General features: G+C 44.1%; 1 protein-coding gene across 8 annotated transcripts in view; it reads right to left on the bottom strand.

Moving 5' to 3' along the window:
- Positions 1–23,520, bottom strand: part of SHISA6 (shisa family member 6) — a 413,757-nt gene that overhangs the window by 5,234 nt on the left and 385,003 nt on the right. For 6 of the 8 annotated variants that reach the window (XM_075351450.1, XM_075351451.1, XM_075351453.1 and 3 more), the window contains one exon: positions 15,676–15,828. In XM_075351450.1, coding sequence (XP_075207565.1) covers positions 15,676–15,828 — 153 coding nt within the window. The remainder of the gene's footprint in view (positions 1–15,675; positions 15,829–23,520) is intronic. The other 2 variants (XM_075351452.1, XM_075351458.1) reach the window with 1 other exon arrangement.

The following is a 23,520-nucleotide window of genomic DNA, read 5'->3' as shown; positions in this document are numbered from 1 at the left end:
AAGAGAGGAGGAATGTAAGAGAGTCAGTTAAACAGAAGGCACATTCAGATAACCTCTCTTTTAGTGTCTGCAAGGAAACATCCCCATCTGCTGGCCGAAAGTAATAAGAGCAGACGATAAAGGCACTAAACAGGAACCAAACAGAAAAGTGTGTGTTTCCTAGAGGGTAGGAATAATAAGAGATACCAGGTCAGGTGACAGTAGTTTCGCAGATGCAAAATATAAAAAGCCTTGCCGGACCAAGTAGTGGAGAAGTTGGCACCAGAGTCCGGTTCCAAGAAGGCCGTGTGGCAGTGAAGAGGTCTTACAGCCACCAATATCATAAAAGGGTGTGAGAGTGGTTAGTTCCCGAGTGGAGCTAAGCTGAGAGGAAGATTGGTGATCTAAGCTGAAAAGAAGGTCACCGACCTGAGTTAAGAGAAAGATCTGTGACCTAAGATGAGAGGAAGATCATTGACCTGAGCTGAGAGGAAGATCATTGACCTAAGCTGAGAGGAAGATCTGTGACTTAAGCTGAGAAGAAAATCATTGACCTAAGCTGAGAGGAACATCTGTGACCTAAGCCGAGAAGAAGATCATTGACCTAAACTGAGAGGAAAATTCATGACCTAAGCTGAGAGGAAGATTGGTGACCTTAGCTGAGAGGAAGATTTGTGACATAAGCTGAGAGCAAGGTTCATGACCCGAGCTGAGAGGAATATCGGTGTCCTGAGCTGAGAGGAAGATCGGTGACCTGAGCTGAGAGGAAGATCGGTGACCTGAGCTGAGAGGAAGATCGGTGACCTGAGCTGAGAGGAAGATCGATGACCTGAGCTGAGTGGAAGATCACTGACCCAAGCTTAGAGGAAAATTGGTTCCCTGAGCTGAGAGGAAGATCCGTGACCTCAGAGGAAGATCACTGAGCTGAGAGGAGTATTGATGACCTAAGCTGGAAGGAAAATTAGTGACCTGAGCTGAGAGGAAGATTCATGACCTAAATTGAGAGGAAGATTGGTGATGTGAGCTGAGAGGAAGATCGGTGACCTAAGCTGAGATGAAGATTAGACCTGAGCTAAGATAAAGATCATTGACTTAAGCTGAGAGTAAGATCTGTGACCTAAGCTGAGAGGAAGATAGGTGACCTAAGCTAAGAGGAAGATCTGTGACCTAAGCTGAGAGGAAGATAGGTGACCTGAGCTGAGAGGAAGATAGGTGACCTGAGCTGAGAGGAAGATAGGTGACCTGAGCTGAGAGGAAGATAGGTGACCTGAGGTGAGAGGGAAATTCAAGACTGATTAACGACCGAAGTTGAGAGGAAGATTTGTGACATAAGCTGAGAGGAAGATCCGTGACCTGCATCAGTAGAAGACCCTGACCCATGCCTGTAGAAGACCATGACTTGCGCCTGTAGAAGACCATGACCTGCGCCTGTAGAAGACCCTGACCTGTGCCAGTAGGAGCTGCTTTAAGGCACTTATCCTTGAGTTGTAGAGTTGAATAAACCATTGTTTGACCAATAACCATTGTCTCCCCATTGTTTGTGTCGTTGCATCATCGTATCTATCCTGTTGCTCTTCAAATATATGGAAATGCAGATAAAAGATAAAAAGATAGATAGATAATTGATAGATAGATAGTAGATAGGAGAATAGACAGAATCTGTACTTGAGGAGCTGTTCATGTCATGAGTTGTTGAAAGGGACTTGTGAACTCGTGGGGAAATTGGATCCTCATTAGGAAGGTTTTTCTGTGTTACTACTAAAGTGTCGGGGATATAAGGAGCAATGTGTCTGCTACAAGAAAATCTCACCTTTTCTGTTACTGTACAAAAGATTTTTTTTTTACTGTTCAAGACTTCTATGTGTAAAAGATGAGACTTCAGTGTATATATTATATAAGCCTCAGCGTGACTGAAACCAAACACTGTCATATCTATTATCTATCCATCCATCCATCCATCCATCCATCTATCCATCCATCCATCCATCCATCCATCTATCCATCCATCCATCCATCCATCCATCCATCCATCCATCCATCCAGCCATCCATCCATCTAGCCATCCATCCATCTAGCTGTCCATCCATCCATCCATCCATCCATCCATCTATCCATCTATCCATCCATCCATCCATCCATCCATCCATCCATCTAGCCATCCATCCATCTAGCTGTCCATCCATCCATCCATCCATCCATCTAGCCATCCATCCATGCATCCATCCATCCATCCATCCATCCAGCCATCCATCCAGCCATCTAGCCATCCATCCATCCATCCATCCATCCATCCATCTAGCCGTCCATCCATCCATCCATCCATCCAGCCATCCATCCATCTATCCATCCATCCATCTAGCCGTCCATCCATCCATCCATCCATCCAGCCATCCATCCATCTAGCTGTCCATCCATCCATCCATCCATCCATCCACCCATCTAGCCATCCATTCATTCATCCATCCATCTAGCTGTCCATCCATCCATCCATCCATCCATCCATCCATCCATCCATCTAGCCATCCATCTAGCTGTCCATTCATCCATCCATCCATCTAGCCATCCATCCATCCATCCATCCATCCATCTAGCCGTCCATCCATCCATCCATCCAGACATCCATCCATCTAGCCATCCATCCATCTAGCTGTCCATCCATCCAGCCATCCATCCATCCATCCATCCATCCATCTAGCCATCCATCCATTCATCCATCCATCTAGCTGTCCATCCATCCATCCATCCATCCATCTAGCCATCCATCCATCTAGCCATCCATCCATCTAGCCATCCATCCATCCATCCATCCATCCATCCATCCATCTATCCCTCGCTGCAGGGCCTTTCGTACATGCTCGATTACGGCTATGACAAGCGATGACACCATGGTGGCAGCTCCAGAGAGCAGTAGAAACGCCGGGTTTCTTTGTTCTTGCTGTAAGATCTGAACCTCTCAGAAAGAACAATTGTTTGGATAAAGTTGACAAGGGAAAGACGTTATTTTTAGATTGTTCTACCAGCAGCCGCAGCACCTGAGAGGGGGCACCGGGGGTCCTCCTGCCGGCTTCCTCCCACACCGCTCAGAGGTTGAGAATTGTCTGCGCTACATTTGATATTCAAAGACATCAAGCTGTTGTTTACTGACTTTAGTAATATTTTCCAGCTCGATGATTCCGTATCCCACAAAGAAACCAGAAGAAAGGCAAATCAAAGAATTACACCGGCTTAATCCGAGGAAACTGGTGCTAATATCTATCATCTATCCTCTATCCCTCTATCTATCACTGACACCTCTCCGGGTCCTCATCTACCATCTTCGTGATTTTAGCGTTTGTCAGGCTGCTGGAATTGGTGATTTGGTCCGGTTGGGTTTGGGTTAGCCGTACCGGGGATTCTGCTTTGTGTGGACCACCTACATGTATCAATTCTTTATAGTGATGACTGCTCGAACTATGTAGGTGAGCAATCGTCAGGACTGCTAGATGTAGAGGGAATCTGCCCAGCTTGGCTTGTCTGGCACTGTTGGAGGGGCACTGATGAACCTGGTGCTTACCAAATTCGAGGTGAAAAATTCCTGTTGGGCTGGAATCCCACCTTGACCAGTCTAGGGACCTCCCACATACCCAGATTTCTCTGCTGGACAGGAGGATTGGGTTGAAGATGGCATCGAAGATATTTAGCCAGACCCTCACAGGCAGCTGCAGATGGTAGAGCTTCCTTCGGATGGCATAGAAGGTTCTGCAACACATCTTTAAGGGTCTCTATGACTTGTTTGAAGCTTCCTGACTGGTAAATTTCTAGGCCCAGGTAGGTACACTTATCCATTCCTGCAGTTGTTTAGTAGAAATGAAGGGTACTGGTCCAATCTTGTCTTTCACCTCTGGAACACCATGATGTTGGTTTTCTTTAGGTTGATTGGTAGTGCCCATGTGGAGCTGAATGTCTCCACAAGTCTCAAGTTGTCTTGAAGTCCTTTCTCAGTTGGTGACAGCAGCAATAGGTCATCTGCATACATCAAGAAGTTCTCCTGGGCGTCATGAACGGTAAGATCTGGTGCCGTAGAGTATTCCACAGTGGTGGCCACTTATAGACAACATGGTATATGAAACTTGGTGCTGCCGATAATTCCAGAGCGATTGTCACTCAGACGATATGGAGTGTGAAACCTGGAGCTGTAGAAGGTTCCAGAGCAGTGGACACTCATTGATGTAAATATTGAGGAGCGTTGGACTTAAGGGTGCTTTACACGCTGCGACATCGCTAACTATATATTGACGGGGTCACGTCGTTAGTGATGCACATCCGGCGCCGTTAGCGACATCGCAGCATGTGACACCAAGGAGCGACGATCAACGAGCGCAAAAACGTGAAAAACCGTTGCTCGTTGACACGTTGTTCATTTCCTTAATATCGTTGCTGCTGCAGGTACGATGTTGTTCGGCATTCCTGCGGCAGCAGACATCGCTATGTGTGACACCACAGGAACGACGAACATCTCCATACCTGCGTTCACCGGCAATGAGGAAGGAAGGAGGTCTGCGGCATGTTCCGGCCGCTCATCTCCGCCCCTCCTCTGCTATTGGACGTCTGCTGTGTGACGTCGCTGTGACGCCGCACGAACCACCCCCTTAGAAAGGAGGCGGATCGCTGGCCATAGTGACGTCGCAGGGAAGGTAAGTCCGTGTGACGGGTGTAAGCGATGTTGTGCGCCACGGGCAGCGACTTGCCCGTGTCGCACAACCGACCGGGGCGGGTACGCTTGCTAGCGATATCGGTACCGATATCGCAGCGTGTAAAGTACCCTTTAGGCTACAGCTTTGTCTGACTCCGCGGCTCTGCTGGAAATAAGCCATTCTTCTACCATTCACCCTCACGCTGCGGCGGTTCTCGGTGTAGGAACATTTGATGGCATGGTAGGTCTTTCCTCCTATTCCGCACTCCAGTAATTTCAGGAATAAGCTCAGCTGCTTTGCTGAGTTGAATGCCTTTTTAAAGTCCACATATCAGGCATATATCTTCTCGTGCTTTGTGTTGTGGCTGTGACTCTGCATAAGGCTATGAAGGGTGTTAATCTGGTCTGTTGTGCGGTGGTTTGCCATGAACCCTGCTTGGCTTTTGCTGAGGACGTTGTACTCGATGAGGAAACTGAGGATACTCGTGTCCAGGATGCTCTTGAGCAGTTTTCCCGTGTTGCTGCTGACAAATCTGTGTTGCGGGCGGGGGCTGCTGCCGCTTCCCTAGGGACCCGCTCGGATCCGGGGTTCGCTGCTGCTGTTCGAGTGGTGACTGGACCCGGGCTTGCACGGCCGCCCGTCCTCACAACGGAAAAGGGGGGTTATGTACATGGGGAATTGTCTGTGATGCAACCCGTGGGTTGCAGTGAGGGATGGTGACACCGCCGCTGCCTGGTGATGGGGCGCCCAGGGCTGATGGAGCGGGGCAGCAAGATGGGATCCCCTCCACGGGTAGAGGAGGTGTAGTCCCGGGGCCCCGTGTTGGAACACGGGAGTGGTGGCTGCTGGAGGTGGCACGCCAGATTGGACCGGGGGTCAATGGTATACTCCAGTTCAGCAACTTCACACAAGTCCAGTAGTAAACCAAGTTGCCAGTGACCGTCTGCCATTGGAGGGTGTATTCGGGTCCCACAACCAAGTTAGTGAACAGGTGTCCCTTCCTCCTGCACGTTATGTTTGTCTCTCTTGCTGGACGACTTCGCATGGAACGGAGAAGTCCACTCCTGGTTTTGTATGTATTTTGGGAGCTGTGGCCCGCGAAATCTGACCCTTGGGATCTCTGTGGGTTCTGGCAGACACCCTATCCCCCGCGTTGGGCTTCCGTTTCGCTCTCTGGGCTTTGGGAGAACAAGGCCTAAACACTTAACCTCTGCTGGTGAATTAACAAGGGGGCTTGCAACCTTCCTCATCCTAGGGTCCAGGTAGCCCGACTGTGCATGGTCTCTGGACCGGATTCCCGCTGTCGGCATCGGCGGGCTACAACTGTGCCCCAGTCCACTTTAGGTCTTCCGCGACCGGATCTCCATCGACTGTGGCACTGCTCACTGTCTGCCACCTAGCCAGGTTGTCCAAGGGCCCCTACCCCTGACTCCTCTGCTGTCAGACCTTGACTTCACTACACAACTCCTCCACACTTTAACTATCAGCTTCAACTCTCAACTCTGTTCTTTTCTGTTCTGTTCCTGCCTCTGACACCTCAGGACCCCTAGGTTCTCATCCACCTGATCCCGCCCACTGATGTGTCCTTATTATCATGAGGGGGTGGCTAGGCTCTAATGGCTGTGTGGGTTTCTGGTGGTGACAAGGAGGATGAACACTTTTGCGACTACCTGGTTTTGCCAGGGCATCACAGCTGCCTCTGTAGTTGGCAGGGTCATACCTGTACCCACTTTTGTGGATGGGTGTGATGAGGCCTTGATTCCTGGTTCGAAGGAAGTAACCGACACTCAGCACAATAGTAAACAGTTTAACCATTGCAGCCTCTATTTCAAGATGGCCGTACTTCAGCATCTCTGGGGGGATTCCATCCAGACAATCGGCTTTTCTACACCCTATGGAGGAGATTTTTACTTCTTCCTCCATCGACTTTAATTTTACCGTTATGTTTTTATGTCTTGGCTAAGTTCTTCTTTTGGGATGACTTTGTAGAGGTCTCTGAAGTACTGGAGCCAGATATTGCCATTTTGAATATGGATGTTATTCTTTTTGTTTTGTGCCCATGTGGTTCCATAGTTCCCAGGAGCTGTCTTGAAGGGCGTTGTGGAGTCCATTATCAGACGGTATCGGGACTTTGTGATGTCATGTGTGGGTTACGTGGATGCTGCTGGAGGTTTGGGCTGGAGATTTTGCTTGTGGCCGGTTATCTTCTCTCTTCGATTGATCTGATTTCTGGTTCACTTTTGTCTAGTTTCAGGTTCAGTCATGTTGTTGGGGTTATTTGCTTGGGGTTATCTCTGCCTCCTAGCCAGTGGAGGCTATGTTGTCTGCACTCCTCATTGTTTCCATTGCACCCTCCTGGCTAGTGGAGACCATGGTGTCTGCACTCCTCTGTGTTTCCTTTTCGACCTCCTAGACAGAGGAGGCCATATTGTCAGCAATTCTTCCTGTTTTTTTGGTGCTCTCCTGGCCAGTGAAGGCCATGTTGTCTCCACTCCTCTTTGTTTCTATGGCGACCTCCTGGCCAGTGAAGGCTATGTTGTTTGCACTCCTCATTGTTTCCATTGCGCCCTCCTGGCCAGTGGAGGCCATGGTGTCTACACTCCTTCATGTTTCCATTTTGCCCTCCTAGCCAGAGGAGGCCATATTGTCAGCAATCCTTCCTGTTTTTTTGGTGCTCTTCTGGCCAGTGGAGGCCATGTTGTCTGCCCTCCTCGATGTTTCTATGGCACCCTTCTGGCTAGTTGAGACAATGTTGTCTCCAGTCCTTTCTGTTTCCATGGCACCTTCCTGGTCAGTGGAAGCCATGTTGTCTCCTCTCTTTTCTGTTTCCATGGCACCCTCCTGGTCAGTGGAGGCCATATAGTCTCCACTCCTTTCTGTTTCCATGGCACCCTCCTGGTCAGTGGAGGCCATGTTGTCTGTACTCCTTGTTTCCATGGCGTCCTCCTGGCTCAGATGCCTGGGTGTCTGTATTTTTAGCTTTACTCTCCTGTCTCAGCCGGCCATTTTCTTGCTGCGCCTCCTATTTCCTGCAGAGCTGTATTCACATTTCAGTTATCTCCTTCATTACTTGGACATTTGCATTTCTCTCCCCAAGGTTTCTTTGAAGCTCTTCCTTAAACTGTACAAAGTCTCTTTCGAATTGAGATAGACAGTGTCTGAGGGTCTCGGGTGAGGCGTGTGAAGTGGTGGGGGCTACAGGGGTGTCTCTGGAGGTCTCTGTAGAGCTGAGGACATCAGAGGTGGCTGCTGGGGTTTGTTTTTCTTTTCGAGTTTGGGCCTGGTCTGTGGTATGAAGCAAACTGTCTTCAGATTGCTGTAAGTCGTCTTCGGTCCCATGGTTGCAGGATGGTCCGACCTGTGGTAGTCACTTCTCTGGATGTCAGACTGGAGCCTATTGTTTGCAGTCAGTCCTCCAAAAGATTCTTTTTATGTCCTTTAAATTATCTATTTCCTCCTTTCTACCTATCCGAGGAGGCACATTTAGAGACCCGCCGTCTCCCTGTACTGGAATACACGCCGCTAGCCAATCAGAGGCCAGCAGCTGATGCGGACGAGCCTATCATGGGCAGCTCATGGCAGTGACGTCATCCGCTGCTCATCAACTCCTGGCCTCTCCGCCAGCTATGGAAGAGAACGTTGCACATCATGTGAGTGAGGGAAGGTAAGAAGAATCATTTTTTTTTAAAGTATGCTGGAGAAGAATGGCAAAACAGGTAAGATTATTATGAAAAAGAGCCCAGTGGACATTATACAAGGAAGGGTCAAAGGATGAGAGACATTTATACAAGGAAGGGGCCATGGATAGGGGACATTATTACAGGAAGGACCCAGAATGGGGGACATTATTACAGCAAGAGGCAAGGATGGGAGCAATATTATTGGAGAAGGTTCAGGATGGGGGACATTATACTGGGAAGATATCCAGAATGGAGGACATTATTACAGGACGTGGCCAAAGTGGGGGACATTATTACAGAAAGGGCCCAGAATAAAGGACATTATTACAGGAAGGGCCCAGAATGGGGGACATTATTACAGAAAGAGGCCAGGAAAGGGACATTGATACATGAAGGGCCCAGAATGGAGGACTTTATTACAGGACATGCTCAGAGTGGGGGACATTATTACAGGAAAGGCTCAGAATACAATACATTATACAGGAAGGGGCCAGGATGGGTGACATTACTACAGGAAGAGCCCAGAATGAGGGACTTTATTACAGGATGTGCCCAGAGTGTGGGACATTATTACTGGAGTGCTCAGAATATGGTACATTATACAAAAAAGAGTTCGGATGGGGGACATTATTACAGGAAAGGGGACAGGATAGGAAATTTCTACAGGAAAAGCCCAGAATGGGGGTTATTATTACAGTAAAGGCCCAGGATGAGGGACATTATACAAGAAAGGGGCCCAGAATAGGGGACATTATTACAGGAAGGGCCCAGAATGGGGGACATTATCACAGAAAGAGGTCAGGATGGTGACATAAGTACAGGAAGGGCCCAGAATGGGGGAATTTATTACAGAACATGCACAGAATGGGGGACATTATTACAGGAAGGTCTCAGAATATGGTACATTATACAAGAAGGAGTCAGGATTGGGTACATTATTACAGTAAATGGCCAGGGCCAGGATGGGGATATTACTACAGGAAGAACCCAGAATAGGGGACATTATTACAGGAAGGGGCCAGAATAGGGGAAACTATGAAAGGTAGGGGCCAGGATTGGGAACACTATTAAAGGAAGGGCCCAGAATAGGGACATTATTAGCGAAAAGAGGGCAGGATAGGGACATTATTAAAGGAAAGTGCTAGGATGGGGGATATTATAATAGGACATGGCCAGGATGGGGACTTTAGGGCATTATATCAAGAAGGGGCCAGGATGAGGGACATTATTAAAGAAAGGGTCAAGAACAGGAAACATTATTACAGAAAGGGTTTCAGAATGGGGGACAATATTACAGGAAGAGGCCAAGAAGGATGAGATTATTATAGGAATGGGTCCAGGGTGGGGAACATTTTACCAAGAAGGAGCCCAGGATGGGCACATTATAAAAGGAAAGGGCCCAGAACAGGGGAAATAATTAAAGGAAAGGGGTCTAGGATGAGGGACATCATTATAGGCTAGGTCTAGGATGGAGGACATTATCCCATCAAGAAAGCCAGGATAAGAAACATTATACCATCTAGGGGCCAGAATGGAGGACATCATATCACAAGAGCCCAGAATGGGGGACACTGTTACAGGAAAGGGCCAGGATGGGGGGCATTATTATTGTAAGGGTCTAGAATGTGGGACATTATTACAGAAAAGGCTCAGGATGGGGACCTTATTAGAGGAATTGGGCCCAGGATGGGGGACATTATTACAGAAAGGGGTCCAGAATAAGGGATATTACAGGAAGGCTCCAGAATGGGGAACATTATTATATGAAGGTGCTGGGATAGGGACATTAGGACGGGGAAAGGATGAGAGACAATATATTATGATGAGGCACAGGATGGAAGACATTATACCAAGAAGGGGCCAGGATGGGAGGCATTATTACATGAAGGGCCCAGAAGGGTGGACATTATTACAGGAAGTTGCCAAGATGGGGGACATTATTATAGGAAGAGGCCCATGATGGGAGAAATTATTAGTGGTATGGGGCAAGGATGGTGGACATTATTATAGGACAGGGACAGGATGGAGGGACATTATTATACAAAGGGGCTCAGATTGGAGAACGTTATACCAGGAAGGGGCACAAGATGGGATACAGTATACAAAGAAGTGGCCAGGATGGGGGACATCATTACAGGAACATTATCTGGGACCCTTATCAAGAACTGTGCTCTGAAATGCCAAGTTAGAATGTAGTAGAGAAGACCATAGCTCATCTATCTTCATCAGTCCCATATTGTGGGTCCCAGCGGTCAGAGCCCCCGCTATCAGAAGAATCTAACATTTACACTTCTCAACATCTTCACTCTTCGCTACCATGGAATGGAAATCGTGATGAAAATAGAAAAATAATGTCTGCCTGGCATGGGCCCTTTAATTGAAATCCTGCTGTTAACCTCGGCCTTGCCCCTTCCTTGACGTCGGCGATTCTGCCACCGAGTGATTTATGTTCTCGACCATCGGAGATAAAATGTTAATAAATATTCACCGAAGCTCCGGGAACATTTTAGAAATTTCTCTTTTTGTCTTTCCGAAAAAAAAAAATAATGCTTAATATGCAGAGTATTTAAGAAACCCTTCCCGGGTGAGTCAGACCATCACTCCGGCCCCTTCCCCAATGCCGGGCCCATTATCCGCGGTGGAAATGGAGTGGTCGGCTCTCTCCATTCATAGATATGCAGAGCAGGCCTTCAGCCCCCGGAGCTGACATTGATGAATTCTGCTCTTCCAGAACGGTCCTGTGTTCTCCGCAGATTGGGTGTGTCACCACAAAATGAGCAATTTGTTTCTTTGCTAAACCGGTTGCTCAGTAAATTATGGCTCCTCGTCTGCGGCGGAGGGAGGAGGAGGAGGGGGACTGTAAAAACTCTGAAGTGACAGTGAAAAGCAATTAATCTAAAAAAAAAGTGCATCTGCAAATCTAGGAATTTGTTTTAGGAAGTGAGGAATATTAATTTGCATTCTTCTGGCAGAACTAGGCCTCGCCTTCCTCCCGTGCTTGTGTCTACTGCCGTCTCGGAAAGCGACCGGACTCGCGAGTTGTCTGTCCATTTCCCCTCTGGTGTCATCCGTGCCCGTTTTTCTCGATACAAAAATGGGCAAGGATGACAGAGGAAGGGAGGAAGGTGCGTCCAGCGGCGTAACCGTCCAGTGCAAAACGAGCCGGTGGAGTCGGCTTTCATCTGTGACCTTTGGGTTCAAAAAGTGCCATAACTTGGTGATAATATGGTCGTAGCTAGTCTTGTGACTTCATGATAGTATGGTCATAGCCAGTGGTGTAACTTGGTAGTTGTATGGTCATAGCCAGTGGTGTAACTTGGTAGTTGTATGGTCGTAGCCAGTGGTGTAACTTGGTAGTTGTATGGTCGTAGCCAGTGGTGTAACTTGGTAGTTGTATGGTCGTAGCCAGTGGTGTAACTTGGTAGTTGTATGGTCGTAGCCAGTGGTGTAACTTGGTAGTTGTATGGTCATAGCCAGTGGTGTAACTTGGTAGTTGTATGGTCGTAGTCAGTGGTGTAACTTGGTAGTTGTATGGTGGTAGCCAGTAGTGTAACTTGGTAGTTGTATGGTCGTAGCCAGTGGTGTAACTTGGTAGTTGTATGGTCATAGCCAGTGGTGTAACTTGGTAGTTGTATGGTCGTAGCCAGTGGTGTAACTTGGTAGTTGTATGGTCGTAGCCAGTGGTGTAACTTGGTAGTAGTATGGTGGTAGCCAGTGGTGTAACTTGGTAGTTGTATGGTCGTAGTCAGTGGTGTAACTTGGTAGTTGTATGGTGGTAGCCAGTAGTGTAACTTGGTAGTTGTATGGTCGTAGCCAGTGGTGTAACTTGGTAGTTGTATGGTCGTAGTCAGTGGTGTAACTTGGTAGTTGTATGGTCGTAGCCAGTGGTGTAACTTGGTAGTAGTATGGTGGTAGCCAGTGGTGTAACTTGGTAGTTGTATGGTCGTAGCCAGTGGTGTAACTTGGTAGTTGTATGGTGGTAGCCAGTAGTGTAACTTGGTAGTTGTATGGTCGTAGCCAGTGGTGTAACTTGGTAGTAGTATGGTGGTAGCCAGTGGTGTAACTTGGTAGTAGTATGGTCATAGCCAGTGGTGTAACTTGGTAGTTGTATGGTCGTAGCCAGTGGTGTAACTTGGTGGTAGTATTGTCGTAGTCAGTGGTGGAACTTGTGGAACTTGGTAGTAGCATGGTCATTGTCAGTGGGGTAACTTGGTAGTAGTGTGGTCGTAGTCAGTGCTGTAACTTGGTAGTATGGTTGTAGCCAGTGGTGTAACTTGGTGGTAATATGGTCGTAGTCAGTGGCATAACGTGGTGGTAGTATGTTCGTAGTGAGTGGTGTAACTTGGTGGTAGTATGGTCGTAGTAGGTGGTGTAACTCAGTGGTTATATGGTCGTAGCCAGTGTTGTAACTTGATGGTGGGTATGCTGTGTCTTGTTGGTAGTATAGTCGTAGTCAGTGGTGTAACTTGGTAGTATTACGGTCATAGTCAGTGGTGTAACTTGGTGGTAGTATGGTTGTAGTCAGTGGTGTAACGTGAGGGTAGTATGGTCGTAGTCAGTGGCGTAACGTGAGGGTAGTATTGTCGCAGACAGTGGTATAACGTGGTGGTAGTATGGTCGTAGTCAGTGATGTAACTTGGTGGTAGTATGGTTGTAGTCAGTGGTGTAACTTGGTAGTAGTATGGTTGTAGTCAGTGGCATAACATGGTGGTAGCATGGTTTAGTCAGTAATGTTACTTAGTGGTAGTATGGTCGTAGTCAGTAGTGTAACATGGTGGTAGCATGGTCGTAGTCATTGGTGTAACTTGGTGGTAGTATGGTCGTAGTCAGTGGTGTAACTTGGTGGTAGCATGGTCGTAGTCAGTAGTGTAACATGGTGGTAGCATGGTCGTAGTCATTGGTGTAACTTGGTGGTAGTATGGTCGTAGTCAGTGGTGTAACATGGTGGTAGCATGGTCGTAGTCAGTGGTGTAACTTGGTGGTAGCATGGTCGTAGTCAGTGGTGTAACTTGGTGGTAGTATGGTCGTAGTCAGTGCTGTAACTTGGTAGTATGGTCGTAGTCAGTAGTGTAACATGGTGGTAGCATGGTCGTAGTCATTGGTGTAACTTGGTGGTAGTATGGACGTAGTCAGAGGCATAACATGGTGGTAGCATGTTCGTAGTCAGTGGTGTAACTTGGTGGTAGTATGGTCGTAGTCAGTGGTGTAATTTGGTGGTAATATGGTCATACTCAGTGGTATGCCGTGGTGGTGGGCTAAGTGCAACTGAAACTTTTGCATCCTGTAAACATACGCCACAGTTAGTACTATTTCTCCTATAAGAACTTTTCCTTTCTATTGGTGTCTTTCCAATGTTTTTCTTAAAAATGACAACAAATCAAAGAACCAAGAACCAAGAAAGGAATGTCCACGCTGATAAAGGGACGATGACCAAGATAAACGCTAAATCTCCAACATCCCAGTATGAATTGATAACTCTCCTGGGAGCGGAAAAGCTCGCTGAAAAGAAAGCAGGCAGTGCTTAGAAGAAGGCTCTCTCTCCTAGTGCCCTCTGAATATTTGCTGCAAAGGTCTTAGTGAATTTTAAGGAGCAGGTGGCTTTGGTGGCTTGAGCTGTGTGAATTATTTGGATGGTGGTGATTATGGGGGTGATGAAGAGTTCCGGATAATAACCAACACCCAAATTCACAGCACCAGATTTAAGCTCCATGATAAAAATGGAGCCTCCACCTATCACAGAGTTTTCATACAGATGACACAGACACAAAAACGTGATGAGCCTGAAAAACACTGGAGACATTGTAGACCGGACATTGCAGACTAAACATCGTAGACCGGGCATTGGAGATCAGACATTGTAGACCGGACTTCACAGACCGGACATTGTAGACAGGACATTGTAGACTAGACATGGTAGACTAAACATTGTAGACTGGGCATTGTAGACAGGACATTGTAGACCGGACTTCACAGACCGGACATTGTAGACTGGACATTGTAGACCGGACATTGTAGACTAGACATGGTAGACTAAACATCGTAGACCGGGCATTGGAGATCAGACATCGTAGACCGGACTTCACAGACCGGACATTGTAGACAGGACATTGTAGACTAGACATGGTAGACTAAACATTGTAGACTGGGCATTGTAGACAGGACATTGTAGACTAGACATGGTAGACTAAACATCGTAGACCGGACATTGTAGACCGGACATTTTAGACTGGACATTGTAGACTAGACATCGTAGACTAAACATTGTAGACCGGGCATTGTAGACCGGACATAGTAGACTTAACATTGTAGACCAGACATTGTAGACTATACATCGTAGACCGGGCATTGGAGATCAGACATCGTAGACCGGACTTCACAGACCAGACATTGTAGACCGGACATTGTAGACTAAACATCGTATACCAGGCAAGGTTGACTGGACATTGTAAACCGGACATTGTAGACTAAACATCGTAGACCGAGCAATGGAGATCAGACATCATAGACCGGACTTCACAGACCGGACATTGTAGACAGGACATTGTAGACTAGACATGGTAGACTAAACATCGTAGACCGGGCATTGTAGACCGGACATTGTAGACTAGACATGGTAGACTAGACAAAGTAGACTAGACATTGTAGACCGGGCATTGTAGGCTGGACATTGTAGACTAGACATGGTAGACTAAACATTGTAGACCGGACATTGTAGACCGGACATTGTAGACTGGAAATTGTAGACTAGACATAGTAGACTAAACATTGTAGACCGGGCATTGTGGACCGGGATTCAGAGAACGGGCATCAGAGACCGGGCATCAGAGACCGGGCATCAGAGAACGGGCATCGGAGGAGACCAAGCATCGGAGACCGGACATTGGAGAGCGAGTATTGTAGACCGGGCATTGGAGACCGGACATCAGAGACCGGACATCAGAGACCGGGCATTGGAGACCGGGCATCGGAGACCGGACATCGGAGACCGAACATTGGAGACCGGGAATTGGAGAGCGGACATTGGAGAGCGGGCATTGGAGAGCGGGCATTGGAGACCGGGCATTGGAGACCGGACATTGGAGACCGGACATTGGAGACCGGACATTGGAGAGCGGGCATTGGAGAGCGGCCATTAGAGACCAGGCATTGGAGACCGGGCATCGGAGACCGGGCATCGGAGACCGGACATTGGAGACCGGACATTGGAGACCGGGCATTGGAGACCGGACATTGGAGACCGGACATTGGAGACCGGACATTGGAGACTGGACATTGGAGAATGGGCATTGACATCGACCACCTGCCCAATGCAACGAACATGAAATGGAATGAATGGCACCTACTCAATTTCTTCAGAGAGGAATATTTACTTGGATTGGTCTTGACGGCCGACTCGTAGGACGGAGGGAGGTGGGAGAGGTTCTGAAAGGATCTGGAGAAGGACAGGTCGTACGGCTCAGTCGCAGAGGTCAGGATGTTGTTCACACGTGGTTTTTCTGTAAAAGCAAAAGAAATGGTGGTAAGGCAGAGCACTCATGTCTGGTCACAAAGCAACAGATGAACTGTCCACTGCTAAGATCTGCATGAATATAGTCATAGTGGTCACTGATGGTATAACCTGGGTATGCTCTGTATGTAAGTATATATGTACAGCCGGTATAACCTGGGTATCTCCTGTATATAATTATATATGTACAGCCGGTATAACCTGGGTATGCTCTGTATGCAATTATATATGTACAGCCGGTATAACCTGGGCATCTCCTGTATATAATTATATATGTACAGCCGGTATAACCTGGGCATCTCCTGTATATAATTATATATGTACAGCCGGTATAACCTGGACATCTCCTGTATATAATTATATATGTACAGCCGCTATAACCTGGACATCTCCTGTATATAATTATATATGTACAGCTGGTATAACCTGGGCATCTCCTGTATATAATTATATATGTACAGCCGGTATAACCTGGGCATCTCCTGTATATAATTATATATGTACAGCCGGTATAACCTGGGCATCTCCTGTATATAATTATATATGTACAGCTGGTATAACCTGGGTATCTCCTGTATATAATTATATATGTACAGCCGGTATAACCTGGGTATCTCCTGTATATAATTATATATGTACAGCTGGTATAACCTGGGTATGCTCTGTATGTAATTATATATGTACAGCCGGTATAACCCGGGCATCTCCTGTATATAATTATATATGTACAGCTGGTATAACCTGGACATCTCCTGTATATAATTATATATGTACAGCTGGTATAACCTGGGCATCTCCTGTATATAATTATACATGTACAGCCGGTATAACCTGGGCATCTCCTGTATATAATTATATATGTATAGCTGGTATAACCTGGGCATCTCCTGTATATAATTATATATGTACAGCTGGTATAACCTGGGCATCTCCTGTATATAATTATATATGTACAGCTGGTATAACCTGGGCATCTCCTGTATATAATTATATATGTACAGCCGGTATAACCTGGGCATCTCCTGTATATAATTATATATGTACAGCCGGTATAACCTGGGCATCTCCTGTATATAATTATATATGTACAGCTGGTATAACCTGGGCATCTCCTGTATATAATTATATATGTACAGCCGGTATAACCCGGGCATCTCCTGTATATAATTATATATGTACAGCCGGTATAACCCGGGCATCTCCTGTATATAATTATATATGTACAGCGAGTATAACCTGGGCATCTCCTGCATATAATTATATATGTACAGCCGGTATAACCCGGGCACCTCCTGTATATAATTATATATGTACAGCCGGTATAACCTGGACATCTCCTGTATATAATTATATATGTACAGCTGGTATAACCCGGGCACCTCCTGTATATAATTATATATGTACAGCCGGTATAACCTGGACATCTCCTGTATATAATTATATATGTACAGCTGGTATAACCTGGGCATCTCCTGTATATAATTATATATGTATAGCTGGTATAACCTGGCATCTCCTGTATATAATTATATATGTACAGCTGGTATAACCCGGGCATCTCCTGTATATAATTATATATGTACAGCCGGTATAACCTGGACATCTCCTGTATATAATTATATATGTACAGCCGGTATAACCTGGACATCTCCTGTATATAATTATATATGTACAGCCGGTATAACCTGGGCATCTCCTGTATATAATTATATATGTATAGCTGGTATAACCTGGCATCTCCTGTATATAATTATATATGTACAGCTGGTATAACCCGGGCATCTCCTGTATATAATTATAATAATTATATATGTACAGCCGGTATAACCTGGACATCTCCTGTATATAATTATATATGTACAGCCGGTATAACCTGGCATCTCCTGTATATAATTATATATGTACAGCTGGTATAACCCGGGCATCTCCTGTATATAATTATAATAATTATATATGTACAGCCGGTATAACCTGGGCATCTCCTGTATATAATTATATATGTACAGCCGGTATAACCTGGACATCTCCTGTATATAATTATATATGTACAGCCGGTATAACCTGGACATCTCCTGTATATAATTATATATGTACAGCCGGTATAACCTGGGCATCTCCTGTATATAATTATATATGTACAGCTGGTATAACCTGGGTATCTCCTGTATATAATTATATATGTACAGCCGGTATAACCTGGGTATCTCCTGTATATAATTATATATGTACAGCTGGTATAACCTGGACAACCCCTGTATATAATTATATATGTACAGCCGGTATAACCTGGACATCTCCTGTATATAATTATATATGTACAGCCGGTATAACCTGGGTATCTCCTGTATATAATTATATATGTACAGCCGGTATAACCCGGGCATCTCCTGAATATAATTATATATGTACAGCCGGTATAACCTGGGCATCTCCTGTATATAATTACATATGTACAGCCGGTATAACCTGGGTATCTCCTGTGTATAATTATATATGTACAGCCGGTATAACCTGGGTATCTCCTGTATATAATTATATATGTACAGCTGGTATAACCTGGACAACCCCTGTATATAATTATATATGTACAGCCGGTATAACCTGGACATCTCCTGTATATAATTATATATGTACAGCCGGTATAACCTGGGTATCTCCTGTATATAATTATATATGTACAACTGGTATAACCTGGGCATCTCCTGTATATAATTATATATGTACAGCCGGTATAACCTGGGAATCTCCTGTATATAATTATATATGTACAGCCGGTATAACCTGGGTATCTCCTGTGTATAATTATATATGTACAGCCGGTATAACCTGGGAATCTCCTGTATATAATTATATATGTACAGCCGGTATAACCTGTGCATCTCCTGTATATAATTGTATCTGTACAGCCGGTATAACCTGGGCATTTCATGTATATAATTATATAAGTACAGCTGGTATAACCTGGGCATCTCCTGTATATAATTATATATGTACAGCTGGTATAACCTGGACATCTCCTGTATATAATTATATATGTACAGCTGGTATAACCTGGGCATCTCCTGTATATAATTATATATGTACAGCCGGTATAACCTGGGCATCTCCTGTATATAATTATATATGTACAGCCGGTATAACCTGGCATCTCCTGTATATAATTATATATGTACATCCGGTATAACCTGGACATCTCCTATATATAATTATATATGTACAGCCGGTATAACCTGGGCATCTCCTGTATATAATTATATATGTACAGCTGGTATAACTTGGGTATCTCCTGTATATAATTATGTATGTACAGCTGGTATAACCTGGGCATCTCCTGTATATAATTATATATGTACAGCTGCTATAACCTGGGCATCTCCTGTATATAATTATATATGTACAGCCGGTATAACCTGGGCATCTCCTGTATATAATTATATATGTACAGCCGGTATAACCTGGGCATCTCCTGTATATAATTATATATGTACAGCTGGTATAACCTGGGCATCTCCTGCATATAATTATATATGTGCAGCCGGTATAACCTGGACATCTCCTGTATATAATTATATATGTACAGCCGGTATAACCTGGACATCTCCTGTATATAATTATATATGTACAGCCGGTATAACCTGGGAATCTCCTGTATATAATTATATATGTACATCCGGTATAACCTGGACATCTCCTATATATAATTATATATGTACAGCCGGTATAACCTGGGCATCTCCTGTATATAATTATATATGTACAGCTGGTATAACCTGGGTATCTCCTGTATATAATTATATATGTACAGCTGGTATAACCTGGGCATCTCCTGTATATAATAATATATGTACAGCTGCTATAACCTGGGCATCTCCTGTATATAATTATATATGTACAGCCGGTATAACCTGGGCATCTCCTGTATATAATTATATATGTACAGCCGGTATAACCTGGGCATCTCCTGTATATAATTATATATGTACAGCCGGTATAACCTGGGCATCTCCTGTATATAATTATATATGTACAGCCGGTATAACCTGGGCATCTCCTGTATATAATTATATATGTACAGCTGGTATAACCTGGGCATCTCCTGCATATAATTATATATGTGCAGCCGGTATAACCTGGACATCTCCTGTATATAATTATATATGTACAGCTGGTATAACCTGGGCATCTCCTGCATATAATTATATATGTGCAGCCGGTATAACCTGGGCATCTCCTGTATATAATTATATATGTACAGCCGGTATAACCTGGGTATCTCCTGTGTATAATTATATATGTACAGCCGGTATAACCTGGACATCTCCTGTATATAATTATATATGTACAGCTGCTATAACCTGGGCATCTCATGTATATAATTATATATGTACAGCTGGTATAACCTGGGCATCTCCCGTATATAATTATATATGTACAGCCGGTATAACCTGGACATCTCCTGTATATAATTATATATGTACAGCCGGTATAACCTGGGCATCTCCTGTATATAATTATATATGTACAGCCGGTATAACCTGGGCATCTCCTGTATATAATTATATATGTACAGCCGGTATAACCTGGACATCTCCTGTATATAATTATATATGTACAGCCGGTATAACCTGGCATCTCCTGTATATAATTATATATGTACATCCGGTATAACCTGGACATCTCCTATATATAATTATATATGTACAGCCGGTATAACCTGGGCATCTCCTGTATATAATTATATATGTACAGCTGGTATAACCTGGGTATCTCCTGTATATAATTATATATGTACAGCTGGTATAACCTGGGCATCTCCTGTATATAATTATATATGTACAGCTGCTATAACCTGGGCATCTCCTGTATATAATTATATATGTACAGCCGGTATAACCTGGGCATCTCCTGTATATAATTATATATGTACAGCTGGTATAACCTGGACATCTCCTGTATATAATTATATATGTACAGCCGGTATAACCTGGGTATCTCCTGTATATAATTATATATGTACAGCCGGTATAACCTGGACATCTCCTGTATATAATTATATATGTACAGCCGGTATAACCTGGACATCTCCTGTATATAATTATATATGTACAGCTGGTATAACCTGGACATCTCCTGTATATAATTATATATGTACAGCTGGTATAACCTGGGCATCTCCTGCATATAATTATATATGTGCAGCCGGTATAACCTGGACATCTCCTGTATATAATTATATATGTACAGCTGGTATAACCTGGGCATCTCCTGCATATAATTATATATGTGCAGCCGGTATAACCTGGGCATCTCCTGTATATAATTATATATGTACAGCCGGTATAACCTGGGTATCTCCTGTGTATAATTATATATGTACAGCCGGTATAACCTGGACATCTCCTGTATATAATTATATATGTACAGCTGCTATAACCTGGGCATCTCATGTATATAATTATATATGTACAGCTGGTATAACCTGGGCATCTCCCGTATATAATTATATATGTACAGCCGGTATAACCTGGACATCTCCTGTATATAATTATATATGTACAGCCGGTATAACCTGGGCATCTCCTGTATATAATTATATATGTACAGCCGGTATAACCTGGGCATCTCCTGTATATAATTATATATGTACAGCCGGTATAACCTGGACATCTCCTGTATATAATTATATATGTACAGCCGGTATAACCTGGCATCTCCTGTATATAATTATATATGTACATCCGGTATAACCTGGACATCTCCTATATATAATTATATATGTACAGCCGGTATAACCTGGGCATCTCCTGTATATAATTATATATGTACAGCTGGTATAACCTGGGTATCTCCTGTATATAATTATATATGTACAGCTGGTATAACCTGGGCATCTCCTGTATATAATTATATATGTACAGCTGCTATAACCTGGGCATCTCCTGTATATAATTATATATGTACAGCCGGTATAACCTGGGCATCTCCTGTATATAATTATATATGTACAGCTGGTATAACCTGGACATCTCCTGTATATAATTATATATGTACAGCCGGTATAACCTGGGTATCTCCTGTATATAATTATATATGTACAGCCGGTATAACCTGGACATCTCCTGTATATAATTATATATGTACAGCCGGTATAACCTGGACATCTCCTGTATATAATTATATATGTACAGCTGGTATAACCTGGACATCTCCTGTATATAATTATATATGTACAGCCGGTATAACCTGGGAATCTCCTGTATATAATTATATATGTACAGCCGGTATAACCCGGGCATCTCCTGTATATAATTATATATGTACAGCCGGTATAACCTGGACATCTCCTGTATATAATTATATATGTACAGCCGGTATAACCTGGACATCTCCTGTATATAATTATATATGTACAGCTGGTATAACCTGGACATCTCCTGTATATAATTGTATCTGTACAGCCGGTATAACCTGGGCATTTCATGTATATAATTATATAAGTACAGCTGGTATAACCTGGGCATCTCCTGTATATAATTATATATGTACAGCTGGTATAACCTGGACATCTCCTGTATATAATTATATATGTACAGCTGGTATAACCTGGGCATCTCCTGTATATAATTATATATGTACAGCCGGTATAACCTGGGCATCTCCTGTATATAATTATATATGTACAGCCGGTATAACCTGGCATCTCCTGTATATAATTATATATGTACATCCGGTATAACCTGGACATCTCCTATATATAATTATATATGTACAGCCGGTATAACCTGGGCATCTCCTGTATATAATTATATATGTACAGCTGGTATAACCTGGGTATCTCCTGTATATAATTATGTATGTACAGCTGGTATAACCTGGGCATCTCCTGTATATAATTATATATGTACAGCTGCTATAACCTGGGCATCTCCTGTATATAATTATATATGTACAGCCGGTATAACCTGGGCATCTCCTGTATATAATTATATATGTACAGCCGGTATAACCTGGGCATCTCCTGTATATAATTATATATGTACAGCTGGTATAACCTGGGCATCTCCTGCATATAATTATATATGTGCAGCCGGTATAACCTGGACATCTCCTGTATATAATTATATATGTACAGCCGGTATAACCTGGACATCTCCTGTATATAATTATATATGTACAGCCGGTATAACCTGGGAATCTCCTGTATATAATTATATATGTACATCCGGTATAACCTGGACATCTCCTATATATAATTATATATGTACAGCCGGTATAACCTGGGCATCTCCTGTATATAATTATATATGTACAGCTGGTATAACCTGGGTATCTCCTGTATATAATTATATATGTACAGCTGGTATAACCTGGGCATCTCCTGTATATAATAATATATGTACAGCTGCTATAACCTGGGCATCTCCTGTATATAATTATATATGTACAGCCGGTATAACCTGGGCATCTCCTGTATATAATTATATATGTACAGCCGGTATAACCTGGGCATCTCCTGTATATAATTATATATGTACAGCCGGTATAACCTGGGCATCTCCTGTATATAATTATATATGTACAGCCGGTATAACCTGGGCATCTCCTGTATATAATTATATATGTACAGCTGGTATAACCTGGGCATCTCCTGCATATAATTATATATGTGCAGCCGGTATAA

Source organism: Anomaloglossus baeobatrachus, chromosome 5 (assembly GCF_048569485.1).
Source record: "Anomaloglossus baeobatrachus isolate aAnoBae1 chromosome 5, aAnoBae1.hap1, whole genome shotgun sequence".
NCBI lineage: Eukaryota > Metazoa > Chordata > Amphibia > Anura > Aromobatidae > Anomaloglossus > Anomaloglossus baeobatrachus.
Note: the sequence above shows the minus strand (reverse complement) of the source record. Positions and strands in the feature narration are given on the sequence as shown.